This window comes from Carcharodon carcharias, chromosome 10 (assembly GCF_017639515.1).
Source record: "Carcharodon carcharias isolate sCarCar2 chromosome 10, sCarCar2.pri, whole genome shotgun sequence".
Taxonomy (NCBI): domain Eukaryota; kingdom Metazoa; phylum Chordata; class Chondrichthyes; order Lamniformes; family Lamnidae; genus Carcharodon; species Carcharodon carcharias.
In genome coordinates this window covers 159835651-159847830 of record NC_054476.1, presented here as the reverse complement: position 1 = coordinate 159847830, position 12180 = coordinate 159835651, and the positions used below count along the sequence as shown (strand labels likewise).

Sequence of the window (12180 nt, the reverse complement as noted above, 5' to 3'; positions counted from 1 at the left end):
TAGGACACTACCCTGATGACTCCTGCAGTGATGTCCTGGGACTGAAATGATTGACCTCCAACAACCACAACCATCTTCCTTTGTGCTAGGTATGACACCAATCAGTGGAGAGCTTTCCGCCTTTTTCCTAGTGACTCCAGTTTTACTCGGGCTCCTTGATACCACTCTCAGGCAAATACTGCCTTGAATACTGCCATTTCAAATCAAAAAGTCAGAGACAGAAGGATGTGTTGCTGGAAAGCAAATCAGGTCAATGTTTCCCTGTTTCAAATCAAGCTTTAGAGAAAATTAAATTCAATGTGTTCCAAAATCTGATATTGCATAGACAGCATACAATGCAAAACTGATGCTATTTGGGCTTTGAACCCATCTTAGTGTGCGTGTGCGTCAGAAGTCAGCATTCCATTTTTTCCTCCCAAACCTCACTGAATTAAAAGAGGTGGGCATTGTTGTCACAAATGGGTATTTTTGTAAACTTTAAAGGGAGGACATACATTACTTAAAGTTGTTAAAAAGATGTGGAATGTCCACAATGTAAAGTTAGTCAAAAATATTCTATTTCGGCACTGTTTACTACATTGAAAGGGCTATATAAATGTATGTCACTGTTGTTATTATTGAGGGATTAAGTTTGCGCATGTGAGAATTTGGAATTCATCAGAACCACATGATCCCTCCCAGCCCAACCCTCCTCTGTAGCAGGGTCTGTAACCACCCTCCCTGGATTTTGAACTCTTTTTGCTCCTTAGTCAGCAGCTCTCTGAACTACTGAGCAAACTACTTCCACTCTCACTCCTCCAGAAAAAGCAATTTAAAGAAAAAGGAAGGGGAAGAATTAAATGAGAGACTGGGAAGGCAGGAGACAAAAAAAGAGAAAGGAGATGTGAGACACAAATAGGATCGAGGAAAGAGAAAAACTTTAGTGTAGGACACAAGCGAGAGAACACTTTTTCCATACTTACCATTATCAGTGTCTTTGATTAGAGATGCAAGTTTTTCTTTAAAGAGCTGTTTATTAAAAAGTTTTTTAAAACTCTGAACCTGTTTGCTTTAAGATTTACTGTCAAGTTGTGTGGCATGCAAGTGACCCAGGAGCAGAGGCTTCAAAATAAACATTTTTTTTTCCAGGAAAGCTAAAGCACTCACCGCTGTAAAAGTTGAGGGTTATTCTCTTATTTAGTGAAATTCTAGAGACTGCTCTGAAAAGCTCAAGTTCCTTTCTGACATACATAAGGGCAGTTAGGCTTTTTGCTGTTTCAGCATAACACTTCTCTTCTGCCACCTTGAGACCATATCCAGTCATTACACTCAGATCAAGCTAATTTGCCTTTATACAGAAACAAAATCTAAATAACCGTCTCCATGGTTACACTGAAGCCACAGAAAACCCCCAATTAGATTAAAAAATCAAACACTGTTTTAATTCAAATTTAAAATTGAGTTATAAAACCTGGTCATGCACTATTTGAAAATAATACAGCTTTCAAATAGCAATAATACATTTTTGTGCAAAAGGGCTATACACTCTCTTGCCAATATTACACAGGAAATACGAAGTTAAAATTACCCTCACTTTACTAATAAGGATATAATGGGTTGGATGTTGCAGTCAAAGGGAAAGCAATGGCACTCGTCGCTGACTTTAAAGAGAGGTGTCCAGGGAGATCTAAAGATTTTCAAGGTGTGGATTTCCCCTTTCCCGAAGGTAGTTTAAATCTGGCATCAAGTCACTTGGACTTCTTGGCATGCAGCAACAATGATGTCAGCAAGCATGTAAGCAGCCAATCATACTGGAATACTCTCACAGACAGCAAGCCAGGAACTTAAAAGCACCTGATATTCCCCACTTTTAATTTAAATTTTCAGGTAGTGAAATAAATTATGATTGTTTAGATAGAATCTAAAATGGCAATATAAACAAGATTCAAAATATTGATTTTAAAAGTGTGGAATTTTTTTGAATCATAATGAAAGAACCTGACATTCTGCAAATATAAAACTAGATTTTGATGGCAAGTGTGGGTATTTAGCATGTGGGTAACTATGAAGTTAGTATGCTGCTTAAAAACCCAGTTACACCTCATTCAACAAGGTAGAAGTTGTCCGAGTTTTTATACAATGAGGCTAACAGTACAAGACTGGGAAGTTTCATTAATTCACAGGTTTTCCCATTCTGGGCGGCCTCAACAGCGCATCCTCTGGTGAAGCTTGGAATCACTGACAACATCTTCTCGATTTCCACATGACTCTGTGCAGACTCCAGGAGTTGCCGTTAGTTTCAGTGAAGCAATAACGGAGAACGTTGGTAGTTTCGCTATCATTGCTTTGCAAGATTAGGGCCAATGGTATCTTCCAAAACTTGCTAATAAATTATAATTTCTTTCATTTACTAAGGTTTGAAATTGAGTTCATAAAATTAGGGTCAAGAGTGGGAGTTACTGGTATACACTATGTGGTTCCAATAACACAGTGAAGCATAATCTTCAGAAGCATCCCATGCAGTTAGATCAGTGCTTACTTGGTTTTCAATGGCAAGTTAACTATAGGGAACTTGGTCCCTCATATCATGGTGCAAACTCCTTTCATTGCACGGAAATCATTACTTCCAGCAGTGCTCATAGAAACCAGACAAATGTCTCCTAACAGTGTTGTTGTTCAGCTTATATCTCTAGAGATATTTTGCTCTATATCAGAGGTAAAAATGAACAAATCTTTGACACATTGGGGAAGTTTATAGTTGCAGTACAATAAACCATCTCTTTTTAACTTTATGTACAAAACAAGAAAATACTCCGGATGGTTGGCACAGGTACTATGCAGTTCATGTTATTGTTTAAAATCCATCAAAGTTTATAGCAACTGCATCTAAAATAGCTGCTCACTATGCTACTTCAGCATCAAAAAGCAAATGATCTGCCTATTTTCTACAAACAATTTTAACTACATCCACATGCGTGATTTAAAGCAACTGCAAAAACAGCAATTTATGCATTTTGTTGCGAGTTCCGACGAGGAATCACATTGGATTTGAAACACTAACTCTGTTTCTCTCTCCACAGATGCGGCCAGACCCTACTGAGTTTTTCCAACGCTTTCTGTTTTTATATGCATTTTGTTTTACTGCCTTTCTCTGTCTTTGTATTTAGCTATCTGTCTTGGTACTGCCCACGTTCAAATTAACACTCAATTTGTGATCATGGCATGCAACATTACCTACATCACTAACATACAACAAACTCTGGAGAACTCCATCAGCTTTCAGATCCTAAACGCTGCATAGTACCAGTTGCTAACCTATTTAGTTTAAAGCTGCATTCCCTAACAAATTGAAAGGATGGAAATCAGATATGGAAAACTAAAATTGGGACAAAAAGTTGTTACTCCAATAGCAATTGATTCCACGTCACATTCCACTTGAGCCAAACTTCTGGCCTGGGAGGAAATTAAGTTGAAATGCTTGGAGAAGTGAAAAAAAATCAAGTTTATATGATGTCCTTTCAAGTTCCCAGCATATTCCAAAGCACCTTATGAATTAGATTTCTTGAAGTTCAGTGTAGTCAAACGCTGCAGCCAAATTGCACACAGCAAGGCCCTGCAAATAATAAATTCACAAATACAGATAACATGTCTGGTGACATTTGTTGAGGGGCAAATTCTGGTCAAGGCAAATACCAGGTTCCGTTATGAGATTATGAGTGAAGGACAGAAAACCTGAATATCTCCCTTTTACAGTAGTTCATCTTAACTTTTCATTAACATGGAGAGAAGCAAGTTTGTGTACAGATTGTGGTATATTCTGACAGGAATCAACTATATTTCCTAGTTAACCAAGTGAAGAGCATGCATACCATTTCTACGAAACAATCATTCTTTTCCTCCAAGTAAATTACATCTCAAACCTCACAGGTGGGAGAATGAACATTTACATGGAGCAAATGATGATTCTGTTAATAAAAAGGGTAAAATACTAATTACAGCAACTTGAGTTAATCCGAGTTTCTTTTCAAAAACAGTCTTGATATCCATTGACTAGCACAGACTATAGATATTAAGACTGGAGGGCCTGGACTTCAGCTTGATGAAGCAAGGATGGCACTCCCAGTTTTATGACTGACGTCGTTGCTACCTCCTTTATTACAGCTAACCGAACGGTTAGTGAAGAAGATTTCTGCCATTGCTAAGACTCACACTCAAATCGCCTTTAAGATGGAACTTAACACCCTCAAATTATATCAGATTTATTTTTCATACTACCCATTATATGATTCTTAACAGAAGTGGGGCTACTTATGAGCTAAAAAAAGTGACATTTGGCTAGCTATCATACATTTGAAAATTGTTCAGAGAAATGACTCCAAAAATGTGTCCCTTTTATTGACAGGGTTGTCACTCAGTCCAAATATTCATTCTCCCTCTTTTGATTTGACATTTAACCCATTTGGACGAAGAGAATGTTTGGATGACAAAAATATTGAGGGTGTTCCTCAGATGGTTAGCTGGGATATAAATTTGATGCCAGTTGGACTCGAGTGCCCAGTGCCCTCCTAACATGCTTTGAGTCTGACATTTCCCAGTAGGCTAATTACCACTATTGTCATACACTTCCATTCAGATTACAGACTTTACGATATTAAGGTGACATTTATTATATATTAATAAAAATCTAAAATGCCAGTGTTCATGATCCTTGCTGATCTTAAGAACATACAGCATGTGTTATAGATTATGAAACAGAGAGCTTAATTTCTATTGCATATGAATAATCTTACAAAGAAACAATGAGAGGGATAAGCCCAGAGGAACAAGCAGCTAGAAAACATTCACAAGGAATAAGAAAAACGAGCACCGTAACAAAATAGATGACTTCATTATTCGAGCTGGGGGGTGGATTTAATTGCATTTCAATTGTACATGACATAAATGAATAGCTATTAGTCAAAAGTATCAAAAACTCAAGAGCTAGAACTGCATTTTCCTTGAGATCACAGTGCAACTGACAGTAGATAATCACTTGTGTGTGTTATGACTGCTAGATTCTAAAAAATGGTTATGTTTTCAACTCTTTAATTCAAGGTAAAACGGTGTAACGAAAACAAACATGACCTGCTACTCGTTCTGCCTGACGATAAGCTTGTGTGGCCTGGCCAGGGGGCCCAGTTCAAGTCTATTGAAATGCATGTGCCAGCTTTAAGACCTGAAAGCAAAGGACAGAGCAGTTGGTTTTGCCAAAAACCCTTGGGGAGAGGGAGAGCGAGGATTATAGAGTGTTACTGTAAAAGTATTAAAACTTGAAATTTTGGTCACTGAGAAGCCAAGTCTCTTGTAAAAAGTTGTTAGCCTCAATGGGGATTGTAACATGCGGAACCTACCCTAATTTGTCTGGTTTCTGTTTTTCAGGCAGTACCTAACATATTAGCTGAACCAGCTGACATAACAGCTTTAAGTAAAATAGTACTGTCTTGTTCCGATATCAATGATAATCTGTAGAACAAAATGTGCATGCTTGTAGAAGTGCAATGGCTATGAGACCAGGAAGCACATGATGACTATTTGCATGTAATAAGCAGGCTGCTAGAAGGGAAAGCATTTAAGTTTCATAAAGGCTGCATTTGCTGCCAATGCGGTGCATGCGCAGTTGTACTGACGTGGTGTCATTGCCAGTGACAGGTTCCATTTGCTGGTGATGACTGTGTACACCACACTCCTGATTTCACTGCTTTTCAGTGACGGGTCCTACTGTACTTGGAGCCATTCAAATTTAAGTTGTCTAATCTTGGTTCAAACGTTCATATAATTTCCTTATGGGATTCTAATTTCTATCTGATTCCATACAGCAATGCAGTGGCAAGCTGTCCTCTTATGCATCACAAGAGGCTGATAAATAAAAAGCAAGCAAAGAAAGAATGCAGGGTTATTTTCCCTTGCAAACTCCAAAACACCTCATTTTATTTCTTGTTAAATGCGATAGTAAGGTAAAATTGATAATATAGGGTTGTACAGTTGTCCAAAGCTGGTGGTAATGGGAAAAATGGATTATTCCAGAAAACGTTGAAGCTCTGGCATAATTAGATTGTGAAGCAGTGCTCTGGGGTTTGTGTGGCACTGCACTACTCTCCTTGTGCAACATACGCAGATGCATTGAGAGTTTCTTTTTCTTCAGTGCTTGAAAGAAAAATAAGAAATAATACGTGTGGTGGCTTGAGAGCTGGATTGGTTTCCATGCATATGTGGCAAAGCACAGCTTTAATCACCATGGTACAGAACGTGCAAATACTCAGAATATGTAATAAGTCAACACTGTGCCTCTTGCTCCTATTTCCGCAATATGGCTATATATCAAAGCCATACACTGGGGCCCATTGATTTTCTGCGCATGCATGGACTAGTGTGTATGCGCAGACGTGCATCAGTTGGCCACCTTTGCAGCCAACTTGCATTGGCAGGAGACAGTGTTTCATATTACTTAACTGAACTGAAACTACCAGAAATAGAAAAAAATCAGCAACAGCTCAATCATCATACACCCGAGTAAAGAAAACATTTCAAAGGGGAATGAACACTTGAGAACTAATTTGTAGGGTTATGAAGAAAAAGCTGTGGTACGGGACTAAATTGAATAGTTCTTTCAAAGAGCCAGCACAGGCACACTGAGTCAAATGGCTTCCTTTTGCGCTGTAAATTTCTAGGATTCTACATGTTTTTGAAAACAATTATTGCCTGTTGCATGTTTGTTTCTAATTTAGGAAGTATATTTCCATTTTATGACTTAAAAGACAATAAAATTGTATGTTTCTTCCCGAAGTATTCACATGTCAATATAAAGCCATCTCTCAATTTCATCGTGTGCTCATGAAAACTTTGTGGTCTCTATCACTGATGGGGCTCATTTTCTCCTGCCCTAAATATCCCACTATCATGTTCCATACCCAGAAAAGAAAACTACACTGCCTCAATTTTTAGTGTTAGCCTTCTCCATGCATGACAACATAAGACAACTTTTCTCATCACCTCTACAACTGTCTCACCTGTATTTTCAACTTCATCCACTCAGTTTCTGCACAGTATCTTGCGACACAGAAGCCACCCACACAGCCTCAAATCTGCAGGTTATAAGCTTGAATGGAGCTTGGCAATCAACCAGCCTGCTTTTACTGTAAATATATTACACCAGATGCTTCCAAACCGTTGCACTGCAACATATTTCTCCCCAATTCAGGAATAAGCAAAAAAACTGTAGAAAAGCATTTCCACCCAGCATAATAAAAGTGTTGGTCTAAAATTATCAAAATTCCAGAAATCACTATAATTTTGTTCCAATCTGAAAAACTTTTAAAGGTTTACTCTCTTAAGGGTAATTCTATTAACTAATGCGCTGTAACTTCATAGTTCTTCATTGCCAAGTGCTCATTAATGAAGAGGTCACTGCCCATTTCTGTACAATTTCAAAATGACAACTGAAAATTTTCCACCAAATGCCAGCATTTAAATGTAATCAAGTAGGAATCCAACCTGCCCACTTAAGGAAATAATGACAAAAAAATACTGTAGAAACTCATGATAAAATACATTAAAGGCATCAAATAAAGAAACACCAATGGTATTAAATATAACAGAGCCCTTAAAAACATTGAAAGTTCTTAAAAACGTGACAGTGGTATATATCCAAGTACTGCTGTAGTTATTGAATATCTGAATCAAAGACTCTCCATGTAGTTCTCTAAACTTCTTACAGTTAGGGGATGACTTGTACACACTGAAATAATTTAAAGAAAACACCAAATAGTCCATCCATTGCTTTCAAATGGGTCTAACATATGGATATAGAATTTGCTTGGCAATGCATTGCATTTACAGGACAACCATTAATCCACCTGCATGCACATCCTACTTGCAAAAGGACCCAATACATATGGTCACTAACAGAACCTTAAGTGAACAGAATTGGCTCTAGGTTTAAGTGATGAGTGACATAGGTAAAGGCTGTCCTTTAACTTTGGGGGTCACAAAGCATTCAAGCTTTTTGTAGTTTATGATAACATCTGAACCCCACGATCAGAATACTGCATTGTAATTGCAATTCTCTGCGATGTTTTGCTTCTCATAGTGTCCTCCTTTAATCTTCAGCTCCACCTTACATATCAAAATGCCTGAGTGCAGCAATCAGTGAAAAACACAATAAAATAAACTTACTTTCGAAGATGCTCATGTTCCTTCAAGAACAATTCTGTTCTTCTGTTGTTCACTCCTGACCCACTTTTGTAAGATCTGAGGTTAAAATATGAAGACTTTATTAAAAGGTCAAGGCAAATGATAAAGTATTACTTTGCATTCACAGACACAAACATTTGTCACAGTTCTTGATTTTTCATGTACCAAGTTCAATTCTAATTTTCAACTTGGCCAACAGACTTCAGTATTATCCCTTTACATCATTAGGCAAATTTAGTTTTATGGCATTTAAATGTACTTTAATAATACAAAACTATTTCAACAAGGTTAATATTTTTATCTGAGCTTACTACTCTATGTCAGTAATTTTATAATTAATATATTTAGAGTGGATAGGTCTCTGTAGCATGGGTAATTAGTGCTGTTTTACTAAATTACATGTTAATTTTTAACTCACTAAATCAAAATAGAAAATAAATTGAGCATTGAAAATGAAACAGATGTGAGTTATCTAAGTCACTTAATGTTGCTTGAGTTTAATGCTTACTGAAAGGATTTATAGTACAATTATAGATATACACAAGATGAATCTTTTTGGTCAATATATATTTCAAATTACTCACTGTAGCAATTTGTTACTTTGGATCCAATAAGTCTCCGCTCATTCTATGATTTGATAACGTTTGTATGAAGTGAGGAGCGCTGGGGGCGGGGTCGCAGAATCAGGAAGTGGGATGGGCATCAGGTCAGGGGGTTCAGGGAACAGAAGAGGCCGCAAGTCGGAGGGTCAGTGAGAAGAAAGGGCTGCAGCGACCAGCAGGATCAGAGAGCGGGATGTGTGGCGAGCAGGTGGTACTGTGAAGTTACCACATTTCTTTCATGTTTTTAAATTTATTCTATTTTAAAAGTTATTTAATTTACCAATGTAAGAATTTAACAATGTAAAGTATCTCAACTTTCAGGATATAATGTTTTAATTTTTTTTTCCCTGATGAGGAAGGTCTTACAGAACTCAACAGCTTTTATATTAGTTTTAATGGGAAAATGTGATTCGCTTAAGGTTGTTTCACTTGAAGTTGCGATTTTCATGAAAGAAACGATAACTTTAAAGTGAGGATTTACTGTACTTGCTGGCAACTGATGATGTTAACTGTGCATTACCAGTTATTGGAACAATGTATTGCTCACTATACACTTTAAAAAGGACAAACAAAATAAATGTAACAGGAAGCGAGAATCAAGATAGTTTAAAGACACCTTAGGCCATGAATAGATGAAAAGTATTGCGGCTACAAACATCCAAAACCACTTAAAAAAAAAAATTGCTGCACATCTGAAGGGTTTTGCTCCATGAAAACCAGATGCACCCAGTCTTGAATTTAATTAAAATCAAAAATATAAAAACAAATGAAATGCTGTACAGAGCAGCAACCAATGCATTTTTATGCCTTTAACATAGTAAAGCACCCGAGGCGCAGCACAGGGGATATTCTCAAACCAAATTTGGTACCTATGAAGCTTAACAAGGGGAAATTAGGGCAGGTGAACGAGGTAGGTTTTAAGGAGTGGAGAGGTTTATTGAGTAAAGAAAATCAGGGACACGCAAGAGGCACGAATCGGAGGCATCCAGAGACCATGGAGGGTTGTAATTCTGGAGGAAATTAGAGAGATAGGGAAAGGCGAGGTCATGGAGGAATTTGGACATAAGAATGAGAAGTTTGAGGTGAGGCATTTTGGAAGAAGGGATAGAGAGAGGCAATACAGATGTAATAGCTCAGTTCTAAAGGGTGTGTAGGAACACAGGAACCTTAAGGTGCACGTGCATTAGTCTTTGAAGCTTTCAGGACACATTGAGAGAGTGGTTAGCAAAGCTTATGGGAGCCTGGGCTTCATAATTAAAGACATTGAGTACAAGAGCAGGGGAGTTATGCTCTACCTTCAATAAATTCTGGTTAGGCCCCAATTAGAGTATTGCATCCAGTTCTGGTCACCACACTTTAGGAAAGATGTGAAAGTCCTTGAGAAGATGCCAAATGGTTCCAGAGATTTTTGGGTTTTGGGCGGGGTGGTGGGGGTGGTTGGGGGGGGCGGGGGAAGGTGGCGGTGGCAGGGTTAGTTATGAAGTTTAGCTGGAAATGCTGATGTTGTTCTCCATGGAGCAAAGGAGATCAAGGGGAGATTTAATAGAGGCGTACAAGGCTATGACAGGTTTAGATAAGGTAGACAAGGAAAATCTCTTCCCGTTAGATGTTGGTATAAGGACTAGGGGATACAGATTTAAGATTTTGGGCAAGGGATGCAGAGGGAATGTGAGGAAGAACCTTTTTACACAGCGAGTGGTAATGACCTGGAACACACTACTCATGAGGGTGGTGGAAGCAGTAACAATCAATGATTTCAAAAGGAAACTGGACGTGCACTTGAAGGAAGTAAACTTGCAGGGCTAAGGAGGTAGAGTGGGAGGAAACGGGACTGACTGGACTGCTCCACGGGGAGCTGGTATGGACCCAATGGGCCGAATGGTCTCTTTCTTTGCCGTAAATTAATCCATTCAATTCTAAGTGGAAAAAGCATGAAAATGTTTTATTTAGCACAGTCATATATAATCACTTACTCAATATCTTTCCGAACTGATCCCAACAAGTCTTCGCGTTCTCGAATTGCAATAAAGTTTGCTTTAGTTTTATTAAACTCATGCGTATAATCCTGTCAAAAAGCAAATTAAAACTATTAAACAGCTAGAACCATCTATCCATGTCACTACATTTCCTCCTGCAAGACACTTTGCATATATTAGGAATTGGAAAATCTCCATCATTAATTTGACTTGCTGGGCCTCGCATTCCATGGCTTATAAATTCAGCTGCACACCTCCTGTTTTTCAGTTGCTACACAGCCTTTAAAGCCCCAGGTATGGCAGGCAGGAAGTGTACACTCATTAAAGCTGGACGTGCACTCCCAAGGTATTGGTTTAGGTAACGAGAAAACAAAAAAAAAAGAAAATCGGCATCCATGGCCCAGATCTGAAAATGCTATCAGTCTCTTTTCATGTTAAAATTAAGGGCTTAACAGCTGTTTGAAGCTCATTTTGCCATATTTAGTTGGCCTGAAAACAGCTAGCCAGCTATTTTCCTCTTTATTATGAATGCCTGGGGATACTCATTTGGTGTCCATGGCTCATTCATAAGCTTGATGTTAATGAAACCCAAAGCCCTGTATCAAATGCACATTGCACCTATCAATTTAGGGTGTGGATCATTCACCAGGCTGCCAATATACAGCTGGAAAAAAAGGCAAGCAATACAGAAGGGAAGGGGTATCAGAAGGATATTCCTTAATGTTGCTTAGCTCATACAGATGAAGCATATGCCTTTGATTATAACTCTTGCTGCCAAGATCACAGATGGCACTGGCAATTGTACTGTACTAGTTTAATGAGAGTATAAAAATAAGTCCTATTTAAACTTATTCCTTGTAACATCTGACCTTGCTTCCCAAACTGACAAAAAAAAATTGCAAGGAGACAGCAGTGGCACAAAAATTCATTTGCAGCTAATATTGGCTTCATGTAATAAGAAAGAGAACAGCTATTATCCCTTTGCCTTACAAAGGAGAGCAGCTGCCCTCTTTTGCAACAATTAATGTCATAGCCTAGTGAATTTTATAAAATCAGAACCAACCCACTAAATGGATCATCCACAAGTCATTTTTACAGAGAGGAGAACATTTGGAAAATGGATATGCTCAATTTGCAGTATTCTGCCTCTGCACAAAATTGACTAATCATTTTTCACAATATTGGAAACAAGAGCTGAGGTAGGACAAAATGGATCCTTGGCAGTATTGCGAAACAATGCCAATTATGATCAATTATGACAGTAAGACAATTTGAAAGGAAATCTGTAATAAATGTGGAAAGTGGGCTTTAAATTAGAATCTCAAACTGCACTGAAAAATTACCCTGATGCAAGGAGCAGAACCTTAGCCAAAATGAAGTAATTTTTGCACTGG

The 12180-nt window shown here is 38.1% G+C and overlaps 1 protein-coding gene across 3 annotated transcripts in view; it reads right to left on the bottom strand.

Annotated features, from left to right (window-relative positions):
* gosr1 (golgi SNAP receptor complex member 1) overlaps window positions 1–12180 on the bottom strand; it is a 119147-nt gene that overhangs the window by 73747 nt on the left and 33220 nt on the right. For all 3 annotated transcript variants that reach the window (XM_041198009.1, XM_041198008.1, XM_041198010.1), the window contains exons 5-6: window positions 10784–10875; window positions 8191–8265 (exon numbers count right to left, since the gene is read on the bottom strand). In XM_041198009.1, the coding sequence (XP_041053943.1) occupies window positions 8191–8265; window positions 10784–10875 (167 nt within the window). The remainder of the gene's footprint in view (window positions 1–8190; window positions 8266–10783; window positions 10876–12180) is intronic.